This window comes from Calidris pugnax, unplaced genomic scaffold (genome assembly GCF_001431845.1).
Source record: "Calidris pugnax isolate Ruff unplaced genomic scaffold, ASM143184v1 scaffold225, whole genome shotgun sequence".
NCBI classification, from domain to species: Eukaryota; Metazoa; Chordata; class Aves; order Charadriiformes; family Scolopacidae; genus Calidris; species Calidris pugnax.
The window spans coordinates 1160533-1185156 of record NW_015091072.1 but is presented as its reverse complement, the minus strand read 5'-3'; the positions used below and the strand labels follow the sequence as shown (position 1 = coordinate 1185156).

The 24624-nt window shown below is 39.2% G+C and overlaps 1 protein-coding gene across 1 annotated transcript in view; it reads right to left on the bottom strand.

Annotated features, from left to right (window-relative positions):
* MAN1A2 (mannosidase, alpha, class 1A, member 2) overlaps positions 1 to 24624 on the bottom strand; it is a 145644-nt gene that overhangs the window by 60120 nt on the left and 60900 nt on the right. The window contains exons 4-5 of the mRNA XM_014957151.1: positions 15597 to 15715; positions 13059 to 13139 (exon numbers count right to left, since the gene is read on the bottom strand). Of these exons, the coding sequence (XP_014812637.1) occupies positions 13059 to 13139; positions 15597 to 15715 (200 nt within the window). The remainder of the gene's footprint in view (positions 1 to 13058; positions 13140 to 15596; positions 15716 to 24624) is intronic.

The window sequence follows — 24624 nt, the reverse complement described above, 5'->3', positions numbered from 1 at the left end:
TGAGTTCATTTTCTCTTCTATTATTATTAGAAAGTTGCTTTCAGCCCAGATAATTTTTGTGCTTTATCCTTCCTTCTTTTCGTGTCTCTGATCCTACACTGTAGGTTTCCCTGCACGAGCAGTATTAACCTGCCAGATTAGTTACCTTTGTAAATAAACTGTCACAGGACTAGACACGACAACCTTGAATTTGCACAACACACTAAACACAATCACTCATGCCTAAGCATGCTCCAAGGGTGTAAGTGGGCTTTTAAAAGACTCTGCTTTCATGGGATTTCTTCTTTCTGCAGGAGCTACAGCAGCACAGGGATCCAGATGGGAGAGCACAGACAATGTCTGGCATCCGGCTTAAACGTTCTCCCACTAACAGCTGGCAGCAAGGAACACTGATTTAAAGAGTGTGGAAAAAGGGAGTGGAGAAAGATGGATCTGAATGGCCATCATGAAAACAGATTAAAGTGCCATTGAGGGTATGGAGTTGGGCCAATAAAAGATAGGGCTTCCAGTCCCCCACCTCATAGAAGGTAAAGCGCCAAGGAGAAGTTGTTAAATGAAGAGAGCACCAATAGGAGCTGAAGGCAAGAAACAGAATCACAGAATCTTCTAGGTTGGAAGGGACCTTAAAGATCATCTTGTCCAACCATCAACCTAACTGACAAAAATAGACACCCACACAACAAACAAGGAGCATCATCACTAAACCATACCTCCCAGCACTACATCAACCTGTCTTTTGAACACCTCCAGGGATGGTGCCTCAAACAAACAGTATCAGCAGAAGGAAGGACAGGGAATGAATGGAAAGCTAAAGATGTCAAGACATAACCAGGGACCATGGATGGAGTACCAAGAGTGTAGTTGTAAGGAACAAGAATATGAGGAACATCTTGGGTAACCTGACAAGGGAAGAACGCCTTCTCATCTCCAGAAAATATTCTTCAGTCCTAGAATTGACCCTAATACATCAGCCTCTTAACATGCCTTTGCAGTCAAACACACTCAGGCAAAGCAAATAGTAAAAAAAAATATTTTATTTTATTAATCACTGATTCTTAGCATTTTGCCAGTACCAGTTGTTCTACTGAGTTGAGTAAGACTGTGTTATGTTGTTGAAGGTCCCAACCCAACTGATGATCCAGTCTTTCTGTGGTTTTTACGAGGAAAAATGTGCATTAGGAACCCTAAGAAATGGTTCTGAAGTCAAGTAATTAAGCTGTTTGTGCAATACTTACAAGTCTTAGGAGAATCCTTTTCATGCAATATGAATTACCTACCCTCTCTGATTATTAATCTCTCAACACTGGCTTTTTTGGTTAACACCTGCTCCTGCATTCTCCACTCATGTCAAATGTCTCCTTAAGTCCCCATATATTTTTCCCTGCCATGTCATCTTTTTTGTCCTTCAGCTCTGTGCTTACACTGTATCAATTCCTACTTTCTTTCTCAGTTATTTCTCTGTCTTGTGTTTCTCTTGAATATGCTGCCAAGTTTTCCATTTTAAATTAATCTTGATTTCCCCCTTTAGACTTTGCCAGAAATTACTCAGTCCCCTTTAGAGTGTATTTGCCTTTACAAAAAAAAGTTAAACAGAGATGAAATTACATATTGTTTCACACTATGTGCACTCATTACACACACAGCCTCCCTCCTCCCATTGGTATGATGTAACAGATTACAATGCAAAAATCAGAGAGTCTAGAAAAAATAATTTTTAAAAAATCACAGAGCTTTTACATCTTCAAAAATGTATGTTTTACACAATGTCAGACGCAAAGTATGTTTTGTTACGTTGTACCTGATGAAAGTTACTAATGTTTTGTGGGTTTTTTTTGTTTCGGTTTTTGGTGGTTTTTTTTTTTTTTAAATGGACGAACTGGCTTATTTTCACAGATTTACAGACACATTCAGCTTATCTACAGCTAAAATATATTAGGACCAAGTTCTGACAGAAAATGACTTGGCAAACAAAAGCTATGAGCAATAAATTAGTAAGCACCAAATCTTCATAGTTGCATAAATTCTGCAAGGCACTTGAAAAACCAGACATTTATTCCTGAAAAATGGTAAGATAAATACCCTAAACTCCTGCAGCGTAATTTATAGATCCTAGGGCCAGAAATAAGACAAAATTTCCTTATTTTATGCCATACAAACAAAAAATCTAAAAGGCACAGACAACCATTTGAGCTTCTGTATAAAATAAAGCAAAATTACCAAGCCACCTTTGTGTTTCTGTTAATAAGTAGTATTTAAGCAAAACGTTTCTTCCAGAGACATATCTGGACTGAGTCACATACAACATACCGACTATTCACGTGTCCAGGCAGCATAACTATCAGTTCTCTGACTTTTTTTGTGATTCTTCTACATTTCTGCTGGTTTTATCCATACTTTTAAGCACATAATTACCAAGATGTTTACAGCATACCAACAGTGACCCTTTATTAATGACTTAAACAGAAATACATTCCTCCCCATATTCAAAACTCCTATTTATAAATCCAAATGTTCATAGGTCTTTCACCACAGGATTTCATACCAAAAGTTCAATCTGAGCTGCTTGCCTTTTGTTCCACGTACTCTTGAAGCCACAGCTACTCAAAACATATTCCCTTGTTCCATTCCCTTGTTGGTCTGGCCAAAAGGGGTTGTTGGCTTTTTCTTGTAACTTAAAGCCTGCACCTCTGAGAACATTAAAATGAACTTCATTTATACAGGCCACGTTGACCAATTGATTTAATTTCCCCAGAGTTTCCTATTCACTTGTCATTTCAACATGAGCAAATCTAGAGTCAGCTATAAATTCTTACAAAAACTCTTTTATTGTCAAATCCCTACTCTACTGATGATCTCTTACTTTCCATTAACTGAATTAATTTCTGGGATGGGGAGGAGAAGTGAAATCAGACTAACTGGCTCACAGACACCTAGGTCACCTTACACGACCTTTTCTGAACATGGACATAGTTGTGTTCTTTTGGTTTAGGCACTTCTCTGCAATTTTATATTTTTAATTAAAAAATTAGTGTTAATAGGCTAGACAGCTTCTTGGTCATTTCTTCAAAGATTTGTCAGCTGATTATCCAATTCATAAATGTTAATACATTACTACTGCAGACATCTTAGCATCCTCTTGATTCCTTACAGGCTAGAAGAGTTCACCATCTTTATCATGGGATAGATGAACGTATCATTAGAGGGTGTCTTTTGCTAGTATTTTTGCATTTATTTCATTTTTCTCTCACAGTACCTGTTCTTGTCTAAACAGTTTGTAATATTCAAACTCCTTTTTAAGAGCATAATAGCACTGAATGAAAACATTTGCCCTCTAAAAGGCAAAACCAGCCAAAGATGCCTGGTTTTAAAGTGCTATCATGGCTGGAGTTATATTTTTATTTTGGTTTAAAATGAAAAAAAAAATCCTACTGGAAGAACTGTGTTTTCATCTGATGAAAAAAGAATGCTATACTTCCTCTCTGGATCAGATCAAGCATGAAAACCCTCGGTGCAGACACTAATGTAGGAGGAAAGAACATAGGAAAACTCAGTGGGTAGAAATTAGTATGTTACTGTGTCAACAGTAATAGCAATAAATGAATGTCTGGAAAAATAACAGGTAAGATACTGTGCTTGCTGTCATTGCTGCCCATCAGCATCAGTATGACTGTTACGCTACTCAAGAGGGAGCCAAAAAACTAATAGACATGGCATGCGAGTAGTTACAAATGATGTATTCTTTCTTAGCTTTTATAGCCCTCTACACAAACACAACCGAAGAGTGAGTTTTAAGAGTGGCTATTACTGCATAGCTATTGTACTTTCTGTTGCTGAAACAGCTTGTCCTTTATTTCCACCAGTTTAAAACACGTTATACCAACAGGCAAACATTCCCCATCTGGCCTAGAGGAAACAGAATTGCAATGAAGTCTGTTTTCCCCTCCTTTCTTCCTCTTCAGGTGCTGTGGGGTACAAATATGCAGCAATAAATTGGGCTAAGTGTCATTTGCCACTCAAGAAAACATTTAGTACAAGCCCAGTAAACAGTAAAATTACAATCTGCACTGCAGCAAGCAGTGGCAATGCCCGCTACATGACAGTGCTTTACAACTCAAGAAAAAAAATATAAAAATTTCAGGCTGTGTCCTGTTAAGGGACCAGTGAGCTGTCATGACCACTTATGAATAAGCAGCTCATCTCCTGGCAACAAACTGAAATCTCATCTTTATTGGATAAGACCTACACAATGCTGTTATCTCTTCCAAGATTTTAAAGCCTTGGAAACTTAATTTAGATAAGCCCCTTTGGAGGTACAGCCAAGACTTCTGCAAAACCAGTTCACAAAATATGTTGTCTTGCTTACTGAAGACCTATATTTTATATACTTAGGTCAGTTATTGGGGATATCCATTGGCATATATAACATAGTTTTGTTAAGGAGTCTTCCTGAACAGAAAAGATGCTGCTTGTCAGTTTCCTGGAAAGGATTAGTTTGATTATCTGTTAATGGAGTATCAAGTACTTAACACCCCTCGCTATTTCAAATGACAGATTTCAGGTTGGATTTACCCATGCGAATTATATTATTATCTTGCCCAGAAAGATATGTCATGTTGATGGTGTTTATAAAGATGAGAAACACAATCATGTAAAGGAACTGCTTTATATCTAAGGCTGACAAAGGCAAACAGTGAATCATTAGTCTTTTTTTATATTGCAAATACCATAAATAGCTTTGTTCAACAAAAATAAAACTATCCTTTTTATTAATAAATCAGCAGCAGACAAGAACACTTTGTCATAATGGTGTAAGTGTCCTCCTGCCACTATCACACAACAGTGAATAATATTCACTTTGTTTTCCTTACTTAATGTTGTTTCTCAAGCACAGCCATGTACTCCAGACAACTGACCCTCTATCCATCTCTGGGCTTCTATCATCCCACCCATTACTGCTAGAAGGAATATTTTATTTGCCACTACCAGTCATACTGGGAGTTTCAATGATTTGTGAAGCTGTAGTTCATGAAAAAAAGCAAGCGGTCAATGGGTACCTTGTGCACTCTCTCCACAGACAAATGCTCTTCACACCAGATAAGGTGCTTAGTTACCCTAAAGGCAAAATGGGGTTACTCCTACACACCTTACAAATCTCTTTATGGACTGCTAGCAAATGAGCTCTACACAAAGCATTTAAGTATCACTTGCTAATCCTAATTCTCAGTCACTTGGCTTTCTTTACAACCCAGAACATACTCAAGAACTGGGTCCTGCAAAATGCTCTAGGAACCTCCACCTGCTTTTATGAGCCCAAAGAAGTTCACATAGCCAATATGAAGCACCACAGCTTGTTTCTGCTGACATAGAATCATAGAATGCTTCGGGTTGGAAGGGACCTCAAAGATCATCTAGTTCCAACCCCCCGGCCATGGGCAGGGACACCTCCCACTAGACCAGGTTGCTCAAAGCCCCATCCAGCCTGGCCTTGAACACCTCCAGGGATGGGGCATCCACAACTTCCCTGGGCAACCTGTTCCAGTGTCTCACCACCCTCATAGTAAAAAATTTCTTCCTAAGATCTAATCTGAATCTTTTTTCTTCCAATTTAAAACCGTTTCCCCTTGTCCTATCATTACCCTTCCTGGCAAAGAGTCCCTCCCCAGCTCTTCTATAGGCACCCTTGAGGTATTGAAAGGCCACTATAAGGTCTCCCCGGAGCCTTCTCTTATCCAGGTTAAACAATCCCAGCTCCTTCAGCCTGTCTTCATAGGAGAGGTGCTCCATCCCTCTGATCATCTTCATGGCCCTCCGCTGCACCTGTTCCAGCCGGTCCATGTCCTTTCTGTATTGAGGACTCCAAAGCTGGACACAGTATTCCAGGTGGGGTCTCACAAGTGCAGAGTAGATATTTGGTCTACGATGCCCTCCTTGTACTTATTGCCCTTGGTCTACGATGCCCTCCTTGTACTTATTGCCCTTGGTCTACGATGCCCTCCTTGTACTTATTACTTCTTCACTAACCGGGTGCGGGGGCAGCATAACAGAAAATTTAGCCAGCACACCACAAGAAAATCCCATTTCTGTTGAAGATTCCGGTGTGGTACCCTACATCAGATTCTGACAGACCTAGGCCTTGAGGACATTGTAATTCCTGGTCTCCTGGTAGCCTGGTTTGACATTCATGCACACTCATTACGCATCTATTTTGTAACTCCTACTGCAGCTTATAGCTGCGATCTGTTGGCAAGCTTTGCTGTTCCAGCATTAGCGCAGAAAGATCAGCCAGCTCTTTTCTACTTGATGCCATCCATTCTTACTGCTTGCCCGGTTGTTGGGTTTTTTTTGCTCCAGGAGTTGAAAATGTTTTGGACAAGCAGTGATTTTACAGAGCAGCCCTCCTGTCTTCCCTCAGAAATCAGTATCAGCTACCTTGATACCCAAAAACACCCACATCCATAAATGTGACTGAAAGGAAGTGACCATATAATCAAACATATACCAAATAAAGGTAAATTAAATAATTTGTTTTGACAAAAAGAATTTACCAATACCAACATACATAGCAAAGAGAAAACCACGTTAACCAGAGAAAAAGCAAGCACCAAACATGACTGATCTTGAACAAACTCTTAAAATCAGAGAACTGGATAGATACCATGCAAGATGAAAGAATTCCAGATCCCCATCCTGAGAAACCAGCTATACAAAATGTTTCCTGATTTCCAGGAAACAGAGGAACCTCCCTGGAAAGAGACTTTAAAAGCCTGTACGAACAGACAGCTCCAATCTCATAATAAAAGTGTAACTTGGAATAGAATCCTTTTTTTGTGAAATACAAATGCTTTATCTTGTTCTGATCTCTGTGTATACATTATACTCTTTCATTAAGCATTTCTATTCTGATGCTATTACATACAAGAGCCATATTTTACTTTATTAGTGTTCGATAAGAAGTTAAAGATAACCATAAAGAGCACAAAACATTCTTATACAGTAAGTCTGCGGAATTAACTTGCATAAACATAAAGGAACCTACTGTTCTATGGAAAATGCTAAATAATGCCTTAATAGGCATCATTGAAAACTATAAGAAACAGGGATTCATAACTAAAACAAAATTTACATTTGCACCAGGATGATGCATTAGAGAAAACAAATCCCTTGATGCAGCCCACACACAAAAAATTGTTGCTTTGGGGGGGGACATTTTTTTGGTTTGGATTTTTTTGTTGTTTGTTTTTGTTTGGGCTTTTAGGGGTTTTTTTGTTTGTTTGTTGGGGTTTTCTTAATTCATAAATCATTTGTTTGTTTGTTGGGGTTTTCTTAATTCATGTAAGGCTGATTTTCATCCTAACTTACCATACTCAATGTTTACTCCAAAGAAGGCATATGGAACATTTCATTTCTGCTATATTACCAATTGTATCACAGTGTCCCCCCCAAGCATAATGACCACCATGTCTAGTTCCTACAGAAGTTAAAGGATTGTTGCAGGGATTACTGAGAAAGTCTGGTTCAATTTAGATAAGAAGTCATTATATATTTTATCGTCAGTATGTTAATTTGGCCTGTTAAATCCATCCAACAGATGGAAAAGGGGGAGCACAGTGGTGCCTGTGACCTCAGAAGGTGGAAAACTTGTAGTTCACACACCGTAACTACAAGATCATGCTTCCTTTTTGATCTAAATGCAAAATATTTTATCCATTCTATCATAACCTGGGGTGAAGAAAAGAAGTGCCTAATTCTCACAGAACGGCCCCCAGCCATTTTCTAATAAGGAACTCTCCTAAACCCTGTACCTCCAAAAATGTTTAATTAGCGGCTCCTGACCGAGTGCAGGCACAATGCCTGCACTTTCTATTTAGAGATTTAGGTACTTAGAGATCATGCCTATAAATGTACAGCTTAATAAGGAATAACTAGGAGCGCACACTTTGTATTGGTTGCTTGGTGGAAGCTGGGAAGAAACCTCTGGCATACAGCAAAATACAGGAGAGCCTGCCCAGACATACTGCACCCCCAGGAGAGATCTCATGCCTTTCCCCCCCCCCTCCTGCTTTTTATCAAGTCTCTTTTCCTTTGGTTTGACAGCATAATTTCAACAAAAACCAGGAAACAGTATACCCATTTATACTGGGGTCCCCAGTATGAAACAGAAATGAACCCATTGGAGTAGGTCCAGAAGAGAGCCAGAAAAATGATGAGAAGGCTGCGAAGGCTGAGAGAGTTGGGGTTGTTCAGCCTGGAGAAGAGAAGGCTCTGGGGAAACCTTATACAGAGGGCTTATAAGAAAGATGGAGAGAGACTTTTTACCATGGTCTGTAGTGACAGGAGAAGAGGAAACGGTTTTGAAACTGAAAGAGGCTAGGTTTAGACTGGATATAAGGGAGAAATTTTTTTTTATGAGGATGGTGAGACACTGGAGCAGGTTGCCCAGAGAAGTTGTGGATGCCCCATCCTTGGAAGTGTTCGAAGTCGGGTTGGATGCAGCTTTGAGCAATCTGATCTATTGAAAAATGCCCCTGCCCATGGCAGGGGGGTTGGAACTAGATGATCTTTAAAGGTCCTTCCAACTCGAACCATTCTATGATTCTATATTCCACTATTTTTGCATTTATTAATTATATATTTCATTAAAGTACTTTGGAAAAAAGCCACAGGCTCAAAGCTTCAAAGAAAACCCCAAGAATCTCAAAAGCAACGACAGATTGGGACCTCATTCCTACATAAGAGCTGAGACACAGAAGGCACACTCTTAGATCTGATAATATACACCTAGTCAGACACCAGATGGCCTGTCCAAAATCAGCCAGAAAAAACTTATGGTGCAGAGGATTTAAACACGGGCCTCCCAGATTGCAGTCCTACTATCCCTGCCTCCAGATAAACCCTCAGTGCTGTTCCAAGGTGAGAAGGTTGAAACAGAATGCATGGGTAGATTTTTCACTGTATCAACCTTCACAGGCATATCTTGATTTCCCTCTATTCAAATTGACATGGAAAAATGGAGAAAGATGGTGATTCTCCCCAAATCAGAACTGTTAGAGAAACATTTTTTTTCTCTCTACAACAACAGAAAGGTATAGGGAGGCAAGACAACCACAACATTTGGCCAGAGGGACATGGAATACATCTTCCTCAAACTTCACGTGCTCATCAGCCAAGGAAGTCCAGCAGAAATTTCCACATATAAAAGGTTGAGCTATTAAAAAATTCACAAGTGTCATGTTTCACAAAGAAAGCCTTGTGACTCAACACCGGACAGGAAAAGCCTATAGCATTTTAAGCCAAGTTGTCAGTTGCTAAAAAGAGCAGCTTTTTTTTTTAGTTGTAAAGGAGATATGTTACTCCTCCACCCACACCAGTGAACAAGAGGGAATTGTCACTGAAAAAAGGGACAGCAATACACCCAATCTTAATATGAAAAGTTTAGAATTTTACCATCAGCTGTAAGCAGCCTCATTAAAACCATGACCACAGTTGATGCTCCTTCTAAGCAATACCAGTAACATGACAGCTAAAATGGAGACCACAGTCATGCCACTAGTCACGCTAAATAATTTTTTTAAATTAGCACGTTTGTAATAAAAACTGTGAGCAGAACAATTCTATCTAAATTAACAGCCATACTTACTTAAAAACTATGATCAGTATCTAGCATTATGACTCATAATCAGATAAAATCCTATCAAGCACAATTACTTTCTCCATACAAAAGGGCAAAAGCATATAGATAAACCATGCTGACTATTAAATTCTCCAAATTCCGCCACTTAAAAATGACTGAACCTCCACAGCTGATGCTGACTCTTGGGTACTTTCTATTACAGTGCTGTTAAAGATGCTCTAGTGACAGCTAAGTGATAGGAGTCAAAACGAAGTAAGAATAATTTATGTAACTTTCACCAAACAGCAGTAACTTGTGTTGCTGACCTAAGCAGAATTTATATAAAAGGGAAAAAACTGAATTAATTCCAAGCAGCCCCGTTCCTTGTATTGGACCTATTTTTCAATACATCAAACAAGACATGCAAAACTATGGAAATTAGTATGATAACCTTCTAAACCAGTATTTAGCAACAGCCTTACAGAAGTGGAGGCTGGGAGGAAGGGAGATAGGGAATGGATTATCAAGAAGGTGTGGGAAAGCAATATAAGCAAGTAAATGATAGCATGAAAGGAAGGATACCCACCAGTAGATAGAGACTCCCTTAGAGGCATAAACCCACGTGCACATTCACTACCTGATCAGGCAAAACATCTAAACACTCGGGATCTGCCTTGCCTGCCTAAGCAGTGGCTAAGAAGTGTCTCACATGTCTGAATGCAGTAAAAAAACCAAAAAGGCAATTAAGCATGCCCCAATCCTGAGCCAAGTAATACCTTCCCTTCTTGGGAACAGAAGAGATTGGAAATCACATCTCAAAACAAACCTGTTTCCAATTCCAAGGAGTTCTCATACGAGGCAGGGGTGTTTCTCCTGGGCTCAATAACTGAAAAGCCTCAAGTTCCCTTGCTTGTCTTACCCACACTGACAAATTGCAGAGAAACCAACCTAGCAAATGAAGTAGTCTCTCAGGTAGCAGAAGCAGTCCTATCTGTCACAGTACTTTGAAAGAAATGCAGTCTGAATGCTTTTAGGCATTCTCCTTTTGGAAAATAAAGATAATACATATGAACACGTAACAGGAATAAACTTCTGCCACAAGTTATGAAGTGTTTAAAATCCATTGGAGAGTCCAACGCCACAAAAATATTTTTAGAACAAAAGAGTCAGCCCAATGACCAAAATTCAGGAAACACAGAGGGTAAAAAGCTTTCTAAGAAGGAAAGAAATAAAACGTGTTGATGAAAACTCTTTAAGCAAAGGAGCTTGTTCTGACTCTACCAAATTGTTAGAAGCATCTGAAAGGAAAAGGAATACTCAACTCTACAAACGCAGGCATAGCATGTGTGTTGGCAGCATTCAGCGGCATCTGTCTGCATATTGAGGCAAAAAAGTTCCTGTAAGGCACTTGTGCACAGTTGTGGTATTGATTTATACAAACAATCCAGCCACCAATGAATGATCGTTGCTCTTTCTCTTTTTCATATTCACAATAGATGACTCCTCGAAGCACGCTCCAGTTTCAGTTATCCAGAGAAAGGATCAACATTCCTAGCTGAAAAGATGATGTGGGACTGCTCTACTCAATGCTTGAAGGCTTCAGTGATCACATAGTACTTAATGTGATCTGAGCTCCAAGCAACAGAACTACAGATTTCTGGAAAGGAAGCATCCTTCAACGTGCTGCTGAGGTCTCTTGCACTACAGCAGGAACTACTGTGACTACTGCTAATGGTTCCAGCTTAGCTACTGCACCTGCTCCTTGGCACAAGTCAAAAAGCACACACGGCTCAGACTGCTCTCCATGAAACCCCGTTTCTGCAGAAATAAAAACATAAGCAGTTTTCCTTGCTTATGTTTGACAGCAGAAGAAAGCTTCTGTTCTGGGGGGCTTCAAAGAGAACTGGTAGATTAACAATGCTGACCTAGATGAAATCCAGAAGTTGCCTCAAATTAGTATCTGGGCTCATCATTCAGGGATTTTTATGCCATCTTTTGTTACACAAAAGTGTAAACTAACAGGGCTTGAATTTCAGCACTACTCTAAGACAAGTGATAGCTGCTACAAAGGCTGTCTTCCTGAAGAGGTACCATGGCATAGGGTCACTCCCTGAGGGTAAAATCCTTACTGAGCCGTGAGGAAACTCTGATGGAAGACCTAAGCCAGACAAAGGCTCCCTGCCACGAAAGCAAGCTCAGCTCTTCAGTTGCTACAAGGGAAAGAGGGGCAAAATTCTGTGATTCTCCTTTCCTTTGGCCTCCTATAACAGACCACGTAAATCAGTGCAGCAGGAAGGGCTGCTTGCAGCTGAACCCTCCACAGACAGGGCGCTTGGAGAGTATGGACAGTAAAGAAGGTGAAGCAGTAGTACTTGATGAAAAATAAAACTAGCAATTTCTTTCAAGATATACACTAAACTTGTGCTTTGCCACTAAGCTCTTCTTCCAAAGAGAAGACACAACTAAAAGAGAAAATTCACAGATCCCAGGTCAAAGACCTAAAGAGCCAATAAATACAGGGTTTCTCCTGGCTAATTTTAGGGCTGAGGGCTTAAAATCCCTGATAACTCATTGATACCTATGTGGTGCTCCCCTAAACAGGAATAAGATATATATGAACACCTATCAAACCTTAAGCCATGAAATATGGCTGGAAGTCTAATGTTTGTGGTAGCAGACTACAGAAGGGCCATTTAAAAAATAAAAATAAAGGATAAAAGCAAACAAATCAAAGACACAGGCAACAGATCAAAAGATAGCTAGCTGGTAAGACATGAAAAGAGCTATGACTTAATCTGTAGGTTGGGTCAGGCTCCAGTCTTGCTAAATTACGTGAAGTAAGAGGTCACAGAACTGTTACTGCTAGACGAAAGAAGTCCATGGTCACGAGTCTTTGGGTATATGCATCCTTTCAATCTAAGCACGCCTTCAGATAAGTGCTCAGAAGTATAAGTCTCATATTATTTTTTTTTAATAGAAGTTTCAGAAGTGGGATGAAATTGGCTTGGTATTTCTCAGCTTGTAACTGAGAAAATCGTTAGAAGATTGCATAGTGCTTTTGCAAAGCAAACCTACAGCCTTGTAGGACAAGTGACAAAACCATTACTTCTGCCTTCATGGAGTTACAGAATATCAAAGACAGTTATTGTTGGCATGAGAAGCTAGTGACTTGACATTTCAGGCTGATGTTTACTTGAATGGGTATCTACTGAAAACATCTTGATAAAAGCAGCACTTCAAAGCTCTAACAAAGGGTCCTAAATTGACTGAGACCTGCACAGAAACAAGCTTTAAAGACTCCATACTCTAAGAATTTGGTTACTTTGTACAACTTACCGCTGTAAAATTAGTTTGCAAACGACTGAGAAACCAAGTTTCTAGAAAATTCTTTAAGTGCAGTATTTGATAGAATACATTAAATTTCACAGACACCTTCCAATCTCCTTACCTCTTGTCCTGAAAGGTAGTATGCTGCTAGAAGACCACCAATGAAGCGAATATTGACCTCAAAAACAGACACCTCGGAATTCTAGAACAGGAAGAAAAGAGTAAATGATTAACCAAGTCTGTGATCAAAGAAGAAAAACAATCATCCAAGCAGGGGCAAGTACATATTCTAAACCAATATGCATGTAAGGGTTTGTACTCCTTCAGTATCTAGATCAATACCGAAATTCCTGTGCACATCTTCACGACACCAAGTGATAATTCAAGTTACAGCTTCAACTGATTTTTAAAAATTAAATTAGCTTTTCTCCTACTGTCTATTCATATTACCACCACAAAGTGCAATTAAAGTTGTCTGTGGATGGTGGGAATGAAGACAAAGACTGTACATTTCCATGATTTTCCATTTTTTCCTCTTACATTTAAGTATCACTCTGAATCTCCTGGGTTTACAGGATAAAGTGGAATAATAATTAGAGAATTCCTGTAATTGGAATTCAGGTTAAGAAAGCCTAAGTGCAATCTCAAATTCAGAGCTCCATTTTCACACAGTGTCTGTCTAGCAATAGCCTTTATGTATTTAATGTTATGACAACGAGTACTACAAGACCACTGAGAAACTCAAGATAATAAACCATTTTAATGCCTTCCTCCACCTTAATATCCTTGGCCTAAATTCACCAGTACGTTTTGACTCATTTAACCCACCAGAAAATTAAGAGGAACTAGCTAGTTTTAGCATCTTTCTGCCTCCCTTTGTGCCCCATTCACTCCTTTGCCTGCATGCACCCCCTTTTGTCTCCCCCACAAGCTTCTATCCATTCAGTCCATTAGAAACAGAAAATAAGTTTTATTAAAACATTTTGAGATAAGGCAGCCTTTCCTTTTATCCTGAAAAGTCAGCAGAATGTACACTATACAAGTTGACCCACTAATTAGCGCACAGTTGAAATTATATTTATAGGTATATCTTTCCTTTCATACCATTTCTATGGCACCTGAGGTTCTACCATGCATTTTGTTTGTATCCAAAATAAATGCATTTTGCACGTATTAGGTATTTCAGAAAGATTACATGAATACTTTAATGATTTCCTCAAATAGCACTGATGACTAAAAGGCTAAAGTTTGAGATACTCCCAATTACAAGTTTTTAGTAAAAGATGTATTTTTATTCACAGAGAGGTGACATAAGAAAGATAACACCACCACAGTGTACGATTCCACTCAATTCCTGGGAGAGTAATGAATCACACACGCAATGGCACAGTGTAGAGTGAAGCCAAGGACTTCTATTTCCCAGTAAAAGAATCCAAGAGGAACATATTTATGTGTTTCTTTATTTATTAACTTCAAACTACATAAGGAAATCACTCAAGTCTGGTAGATTTAAGAAAACTCATTAATGTTCAGAAGTGTTTTTTGATACACAGGAAGCTGTAATTGAACCTCTGTGGGTTGTGTAAATGTCTTCCACCCAAACTCCAGATTAAATCTGCAAATTTGTATTGAGAATGCCTCAGATCAGACAAAAGTTATGGAAGTAATTTAGTTCAACCTCATGATGGTACCATTACGTTTATACTGTCTCTGAAATATTTAGGGTCTTTTAGGGACAGAATAATTATCTTGCACTAACTGTAAAAAGGAAAGTAGAATTTCTTTAATGTTTGCCAGTATAAAATGAGAGGAAAAAAACTCAGTTTCTGAAATGTAGGATATAATATATATAATACACATTATATATAAAATAAAAACAACAATAAGCATCTGCTCAATTCTGACTGTATAATTACATTTTATTTTGTGCATTACTGAATGAAGTTTTTGTTTTTGAACCACAGGGCAAGTCCAGGGATTGAAATACAAATTCTGCCACAGCCTGTGACAGTTGCAAAATTAGTAATAAGAACACTAATCAAGGAGGATAAAATAGAGCCCTTTCTTCCATTTAACGCTTCCAAACTCTAAGCACACAAAAAAGGCCTAGATGTCATACTGTATAGGAAGCTGGGACATTCTTCTGATAGATGTAGAACCTGTAGGCAAACTAAGATGTTTTAACACAAGGAATGCCACTTGAATCATCTTAAGGACACAGGAGAAGAAGAGATTGTATTGTTAAGTAATTTATACACCATGGTTTTGGGGGAAAATTGTCTTTCACAGCTCAGTTATTTCCAGCTACTATTAGACAGTAAAGCCTCTTTTTTCTGCATTCATTCATTTCTGAGGCCCTGTTGGGTCTCACTGACCGCTTTCCCTTTCTTCCATTATCCCATTACAATTTGTACTTTGAAAACACCATATATATAGATGTATCTTTACTTGCAATTAAAGTGCAAAGGGGTTGGAGTGGGTTTTTTTTCAAAATACATAGCGTTACAGACACAGAAAAGTGCACTAAAGCTTACATCTGAACTTCTGAAAATTTGAATCGTAAGCTTTTTAAGTTCCAGCTGAAAGACCTTCTTCTGTCTGACCCCAAGAGGAACACTGTGAAAAGGACTAGAGAAATATTAGGGCAAGCTCTACTCACCACACTGAAATCAAGATTTTTGTCAATCCATTCTTGTCCTTCTCTGAATTCATCGTGAAGCCCCATGATATAAAGAGTATCCAATGCATCTACTATGGTAGCACCCATTTGTGAGTTTCCTGCACATAAAAAGAAAGATTTCTATTACAGGTGATTATTTCATTACTTTTCTTAAACATCACAAGTATGAAAAAATAACTCAAGCAGTAGCAAAGCAAAGTTACTACAAAGATGACAGTACAAAGAATAATCAAAATGAGCGAGGAATTAGCAGCTACTTAAAAGGATGACACTTCTCTTTCAAACCATCAGTCCTCTGGCACAGTTTGGCTTCTGGGGAGAAAAGAAAACTAAAGATAGAAAAAAATAAAAAAGCTTCTCATCTGCTTTCCTAACTTGAACATAAGCAACTGTACTTTGACACGAAAAAGGACAGAACAACGTTCAGCTTCAAAAAGCTATTAGGAATTCTAGGACAGAAATGTTAAAAAAAAGCATAGGCAAGATAAAGCAATCCGTACTTGGAGCAATGTCTTGCATTTCCCAGCATATATTGGTGAAACGTTCAAAGTTCTGCAATTATGGAAGCTTCCTAGTCATTGAAAGCATGGATTGATGAAGAGGGATGCCCTGGCTTGGCTTGAGTAATAAAGCCCCGGCCCCAAGATGTTCAAGTCTCTGCCTGCAGGGACCTACACTATGAGGTGCTAATGGATTCCTAAATTGTCACCATTTAGGAGTGGAGCATTTAGAGCCAAATAAAAATCAATGGTGCTTTACCCTAAAATGCCATTCACTTGAAACAGCAGCAATTTAGAGTTGATTGATGAGTGACTCATCGGTTTGTACAGGAAGACAGGTTGAAGATGTGGCCAGCCACTGACCATGTCAACCATGTCAGCCTTGACCTCCTTAGGCCATCCCAACCTAAGCTCTTGCTCTCATAAGGCAGAGGTCTTTGTTTCTAGAGGAAAGCAAGAATTACCATGGGTTGGTTTATTTTCATGTAGCGTATGAAACTTCCTATGCCCTAAGAAAATAGCTGAATTTCACTGTTCATACCAGTATTCTATAAAACAGTACATAACTATGTGATTAGCAATTTAATGGCGATAGTCTCCTAACAAGTTAAGCCAATTTCGTTTTTTTTAACATCCTATTTATCCTTAATGGAATTTCTACAGTGCACTGTTCCTGCTTAGTTGTTTCTATTCATTCATTTCTGATTTTCACATGTTTAGAGATATTTTTTCCCCTCAAGCATAACAATAACTGAATGAAGCCATCACCACCATTGTATTTCTTTTACACACCTAAATAGCTGGTATTTACATGCAAGCTTAATTGCGTTTTCAGAGATTTCTTTCCCCAAATAATAAAAATTAAACACAGTCTCTGACAAAGTAATCACCAATTAATTTCTTCAAAAATAGCTGTGCATCTGTTTTAATTAATTTAAACTCGGTCTGGAAAGCCTTTAGTCAGTGGCATTATATTCATATTCAAGTACAAATGGGGACAGGCTACCTTTCTTAAGATTAATTAAAAGATATATCCTTTGACAAATTGGCCACCAAGCACACCTATAACTCTCAGGAAATGAATTCATCATGGTGTGTAAGTACCAGAAGGCTTTAACACCTTCAGCCAAGTGACAAATTCCATTGCTCATGCTGAAGGGAGGTCCCTTTGAGCAGACCTACAGCACTGGCTTAACTTCGCACCTTTTCATAAGCATAAGGTGACAGTTATCTAATTTATCACTTCAAAATTATGCAAACCAGACCATGACACAAGATCTAACTTCAGTATTAGCTGGCAAAGTATTTCTGACAAAATTGAAATGTGTTATATTGCTGTGGCACTCAAAGTAATTTGTTCCTTTATTTAAACCGCATTGATATAATTTAAAAATACACAATGTATTTCAATAAACAGGGATACATAGCCTTAGGAAATCCTGAAAGCTGCTCTTGTAGTAGTTTTAAAAAATAAAAACCTTTTAACTTAAACACAGCAATAACCACATCAGTAAGCTCTCATGTTCTATAGCTGGCATGGGGCTGGAGAATAAATTGCATGGGGATGGGTTGGTGTGTCATTTCTGGGGCGGGTTGTCCCCCACCTCAGAAAAAAATTCAGATACCACTGTACTATCATCCAGTTTTCTAGATCTCAGAAGCGCATTCAAGTGTCCACAGGGGGAGAGGGAAGGATGAAGGGGGTGAGACAGCAATATGCTGGACACAAGCATATCTACTTTCTAGCCCTGTAGAAAATCTTCAAAAATACTAATTCAAACTTTTTTCATATGAGTTTTCTACACAGAACCACGAAAGGAGGACCATGGAAATGCAAAAGCCCATGATTATTTTTGCCACCTCACCAATCCATCCAGACAGGGACTGAGAGTGGCAAGGCCAGAACTGCTGGAACAGAGCTCTCCCCAGAGTCAACCAAGCGTCCGTGGTTTCCTAACACATCCATTGTGATTGAATAATACAATTTCACCAAGCACAGACAAAAAAATTTGCTTTCCTCCTCACAGTGTTAAAAGTTGAGCCCTCAACCCCATACACAGAACTCTCGCCTAAACCAGTAGATTTCAATAGGGACTGACGGGCAACCTGTTTCACACAAGACCCTCCAGCATCGTTTGCAGCCACGGAAATAAATGCAGCCCAATAGAGCAAACCAGAATTGCTCAGCATTTTTTGAATCAATTAAAGGTTCACGCTCTAAGCTTTTGTCTGGGCCACACTCCAACAGTTTGTACAAGCTCTCCCTCCTGCTGTTGCCTTTTTGCCCCTTTCGCTCATCTTCTACGTCTACCTTTCCTAGACCCACAAGTGTCCAATGGAACATGACTGAGCAAAGCCCCTTCTGCTCACACATTCCTCCTCCCTGAGCAGTGATGCACGTCTGCTCCTGACACACAGCTCAGTATGGTTACTGCTTCTAGACTCCACCTGAGAGCTTAACCAGTTCTCATCACAGTTTCCTAAGCATAGCATTTACATCCTAACCTATAATAATGTATTCGTTTTCCTTCTTGCTTAGGAGTAAGTAGGGTATTTCAACCAAATTTGGTTCATTTCTCTTTCTTCTTCTTAAACATATGGTAACTAACCCTAACTGCACACCAGCTCTTCTTTCTTGAGGAAGACTCAGAAAAGCAACCTTTGTTTTTTAAACCTTTTGACTGAACACATTTCCGAAAGGTCAAGAGAAGACAGTCAATATTTTGCAACAGATTGTCCACCCAGTCTTCTTCCTTTAACGTCAATCAGGCAGCACAAAACAAGCTGATTTCCTCCTCCTGCCTATTGAGGGGGAAGAGTCCAAAATGCAGAGCTCATACCCAGAAGTCTTGTGCCTACAAGGCTAGAGGGCAGAGCTGGACATAAGGCAACACAGAGGGCAATAGACATAACACAACACCTTGGCTGCCCCATGTTGCAAGGTAGTTACAAATTAAAACCATTCATGGGCTACGCTAGGTGGGCTAGAGATTAAATTAGTTAATTGCTCTCAGCTTTTTTCCTAGAGGATTATGTGGAGGGTATGTTGGGATTGCTCAACCTGGGGAAGTCAAGTCTCTGGAGAGACCTTAGAGAAGCCTTCCAGTATCTGAAAAGCACCTACAAGGAAGCCGGAGAGGGATTTTTTCCAAGGGTATGTGGTGATAGTGTTACCTGAAACAAAAGCTCTGGAAACCAGAAGCAGTTTAGAGAGGAGATGTTGCTTCATTCCATGTCACATGTTAGGTGGAAATCCACAAATCTAGCACACCTTATCAGGGACATTCATCCATTATTTATACACAAAAGAGTCTCATTATTCCATCTACTTAATACATAACTCAACATAGCCTTATATATTCATTAGGATGACAGAATAGCCCTTTTGCACATTCATACCAAATTTTGCAGCATCTGCAAAACCCTTCTGCACAGGCGTGAGCTCCTCATTATTTATACACAAAAGAGTCTCATTATTCCATCTACTTAATACATAACTCAACATAGCCTTATATATTCATTAGGATGACAGAATAGCCCTTTTGCACATTCATACCAAATTTTGCAGCATCTGCAAAACCCTTCTGCACAGGCGTGAGCTCCTCAGTGGTCATTTGGGTAAGGATACCCTTCCTCACATTATCCTTTTAAGATACTGAGTCATCTCAGGACAGTAAAAGTTTACTGTAAGTTTGCCAGCTTCTTGAGGATGATAAGGGTGTCCTTTGAAGTAGCCACAGAACTGTACTAATTGGTATTAGAGTACATACTTTGAAAATAAGAGAACAGTGAAGTGATTAACTACTTCTTATTATCCCATCCTTATCACTACCAGCTTGATGACCAACTATTTTCTCACCCAGTAAGAAGCTCACTAATTAACTCATTTTAGTTAGCACATGGTTATAAACAAAGCAGAAGCCTGCCTTTGGTAACAACTGAACAAGGGGTAATAGCTTCAAAGTAGAAGAGGGTTGATTTAGATGAGATATCAGGAAGAAATTTTTCACTCTGCGGGTGGTGAGACACTGGAACAGGTTGCCCAGGGAAGCTATGGATGCCCCATCCCTGGAGGTGTTCAAGGCCAGGCTGGATGGGGCTTTGAGCAACCTGGTCTAGTGAGAGGTGTCCCTGCCCATGGCAGGGGGGTTGGAACTAGATGATCTTTAAGGTCCCTTCCAAGCCACACTATTCTATGATTCTATGTCATTCTTAACTTGTCCCTAAACAACAGCTTCCACTGACTTCTTCTGTAACTGCTGAGGCCCACAACCTACCCAGAACAGTCAATGATGTTGTCATAGCAGTCCTCCTTCACCTAAAAACGCAGTGCACTACCAGCAAGGCAGCAGCTGAAATCTGATGCAGGAAGAACCAGCGAATGTTCAAAGCTCACCAGCCTGCATTAGAGTCCCACGTGGTGCTACAGGGGACACAGACTACAGTGGACGGGCAGCTGTACTTCCCTCTCCTGATGCTGATACAAACCACTCAGCCTAAAGTCACAAAGAGAAATAATTTTCCATTCACAGGAGTGTGTTTTTTTTCCTTTCATAGCCATGCTAAGATCCATAAATTTTGCCTCGAAAGACAAGAGGATAGCCCTCCTGGACTTAAATTGCAGAAGATGTCATTTGAAAAGTAATATAGTAACTCTAAACAATGAGATAATAGTTTAGAGGAGGATACACTGCTTACTACCACCTCAACCAGTCTGATCTATTATTGCTCAGGATACAGAGAGAGCAGATGTCTCATTGTGGTGAAAAAGGCTATAAAACAATTAAATTATAATAGAAAATAACACTTCTCCTAGCTGAAGGCACTCCTCCCAAGGTCTGCCTCTGTACAATACAAAGGCTCAGTTGGTCATGTTGCATAAGATAATAACTGATTCCAAAAGGGCTCAGTTTTAGAAGTGTCAGATTAGGAAGTTTCCTTTCCATTTAATTATAGTTCTAGTTGATTAAGCTCCAAATTTAATGAAGTTTGGCTAATGAATACAATGCTCATTTTTCTAAATAAAACAGAACATCCATCATGAGCTAATGAAGAAATTTAGCAGTGAAATAGCTCGACTATTAACAAAAATGCGCACAGTCTCCTTAAGCAAGAGTATTATTCCAAAGGACGACAAAGTAATAAATCAGATTTATATTTAGGTAGGCTTCACTTTCCTGAGATTAGACAAATAATTCCTTCACTTGATAGCACATAAATCTGCAGTCTGAAATATCTAGCAACTCGTATGACTAAGTGTAAACAGCAGGGCCATTTAAAGAAAAATGGTCTTCCTATCTCAAATTCTTTCAGTATGCCAAAGCGTTCGATGAAGAACTGGTTTATTTATACCATTTTAAAGTCTCACAAGAGACTATCAAAGCACAGGGAGACAGATCGTTGTCATGTGTTCCGTGACAAAAGGAATATGAAGAAAATAAATAGCCCATTTTCATTATACCGTAAGTACAGAGATTTAGAGAGTCTGATAGCAGCTTCAGGGTTGCTTAGTGTATTTATTATGTGGAAGCAGAAAAGACTATAAGCAGTGACGTATTAGAGAAAATACACGAACAAGCACAGATAAATCACGATCAGAGAAGACTCTGAAAATCTGAGACACAGTCACATTATGTAAATAAGGAACAAGGTGACAAATTAAAACTCTATGCCAGCAAACTGAAGTCATGTAGTCCAAGTTGAAAAGTAATCATCAAATTGGTGCTTCACAGAAACTATGATTATTTGGCATGTCACCCATACCTGCTCCTTTCTTCAACAGGAATATACCACACACGAATCTCATTTCTTCTGAAAAACTTCCATTGGGGCTTTCACTAGCCCAGGTTGGGGGCCGAGCAGGTGTACTGGGTCTGGCTGAGATGGAGTTATATTTCTCCACAGCAGCCTCTATGGTGCTACATTCTGGATTTGTGACTGAAATAGTGTTGATAACACACCAGAGTTTTGGCTATTCCAGAGCAGTGCTTTTACAGCATCAAGGCTCTCTTTTTTTCCCCCCTCCACAGTGAATAAGCCAGGGGTGGACAAGAGGCTGGGAGGGGACACAGCCATGACAGCTGACCCAAACTGACCAAAGAGATAGTCCATACCATATAACATCACACTCAAGGATAAAAGCTGAGTGGGGGGGGGGTTAGTCTGGCAGGTAGCCATCCCTTGAAGACCAGCTGGGCTTCAGTCTGCTTGTGGGAGGTGGCAAGTGATTGTCTTTGCATTACTTCCCCCTTCACACCCCTTTCTTTCACTTATCTTTATCGCAACCCATGGGTTTTCTTGCTTTTGCCCTTTCTATTCGCTTCCTTCCCTTTCAACCTCTGTCTGTGTCCTATCACTTTTGTGTTACAAGTGTGTTAGTGTATTACAACACACTTAGCATCTATCCAGAGATCAGTTACAGGAGTAACCTGAAGAAAATACAATCTATCCAAATGGATCATCAAGATGCACGCTAGGTCAGAGCAGGGCTACAACAAAGTCAAGGAAACCAGCCTAAGTGGAAAAATTACCATGAGGCCATTCTGCCTCCAAGGAAAGTGATCTACAATAGGCACAGGGAACTATTCTTACCCTTCTGCATTACACAGTGATTGAAAAAGGCATAATTTATTATGAAGCAGAAAAGATAGCAGATCAAAGACCCAAAAGTGGGATGCTCATCAGTTCCTTTACAATCAAGGTAGGGTTTTAATATTTCCTAAGCCAGAGAAAAAACCATAAAGGAATCTAATACAGACTCATTCTTGTTTACATGGACTGCCTGCAGATAGCACCACCAGCTATGCTTTGATGAAAACTAAAGGAATTGGCAAGACTGCTTGAGGAAAAACAAGCAGTTGGGTATGGTAAAAGTATTTGGGCTATTATTGAAGACAACTGCCTCTATATCACACAAATAGCAAGTATCTCTGGGTCAAGACATCCCTGCTATAGAAATAAGATATTTTATACTCCAGAAACCCAACTTCTTAAGCATTAGAAAGCTGGAATCTATAGTTAGTTATGTGTAGAGACTAGAGATCTGGATGAAATTAAATGGCTTTCACTCTCAAAATAGCATAGCCAGCAGGATGATCCTACTGATGGACAAAACCATAAGATTCAAACCTTGAGTGCCAAAAAAGTATTGGTCTCATAGCCACCTGTATCCAGTTCTTGATTTTTTAAGAGCCCTACACAGACATCATCTGCTAGAAACAGAACTTGTACTGGTACAGAATGTCTTTGATTAGTGGTGTGCTTAACAGGGGATGGGAGGAGGATCAACTTGTGAAAGGAACCTAAGAGGACCAAAGTCTCAAGGGGATATTTTATTTAATTCCCAAGTTAAATTTCTGCTCTGGCCAGTGACCTGAACTTCAGAGCGGTCCGGCACTACTGGCAGAGTAACCCGACAACTGGGATGTGCCCAAGCATAGAACAGATCCTTCCTATTCCATCACAGGGATTCCAGAAACAAAAGAAGAGATGTAAAGCCTCCTCAAGGAAGTATATCCTGGCACACTTTGAACCTGAAAGATTAGTTATTTTTCACATAGGCAGGTGTTTTAAACCCTAGCAACAGAGGGAAAACGCTTCCTTGATAAACTCAGCCTGACATTAAACACAGAGTTATTATGGTCTAAAAAAAATAAATAAATATTCTTGTTATTGATATTCCTGCCTGCCCAGCTTCAGAGCAGCTGAAAAATGCAGACTGGGCAAGACTGTACTGATGTAGGGGAAGTACAGCAATTTCTACGCTGAAAAATTCAAAGAATTCAAGTTTTCAGACTGTAGCAACAGGATTTCTTAGTGAGTTAGACAATTACAAATGTGGCAGAAAAAATATGTAACATGAAAATTAAAAGCAAACAATTATCAACTCAGTTTTTTGTATCTCTAATGAGGCTTTGGCAATAAAGCTGCCACTACTGAAGCATACCGCTTGTAAAATATCTTAATGACTCACAAGGAACAAGATAACACTTAAGAAAATGAATTAAACTTTTGAACAACAGAGTTTAATTCCACCATGAAAACAAGTGTCTCAAAATTAGTCAATGAAACCATGCATTTCATACAAAACTACAACATATGACTTCACCTCAGCCATAAAATGCAATGAATAAGCCTTTAAGTATCCATGAAGAAAACAATTGCCTTTAACATTTTAGGCTAATTAAGAGAGCAGAACAAAAAACTAAGCATGTTGATTGCTTAGTTCTGTTAAATTGCTGATAATAGACAACATGAAAAGGAGTTCCTAATCTTTTGTACCAGACAGTGAAGTATTTTAGCATATAAATAACATTAAATAATCAATTGTAATGCCTTCCTTAATTTTATAAATGAAGAAGTCGTGGGAGTGAAGCACCGAAGTGTATGCTAGTCTTTGAATCTGTTAACAAGTGGACCTGCAGATAGATGTTATTAACAAACTGCTGCTTAAATAGCTACTTCCTTAAGAACCAAATTTAGAAACTTTGTCTAAGAATTTACACTAC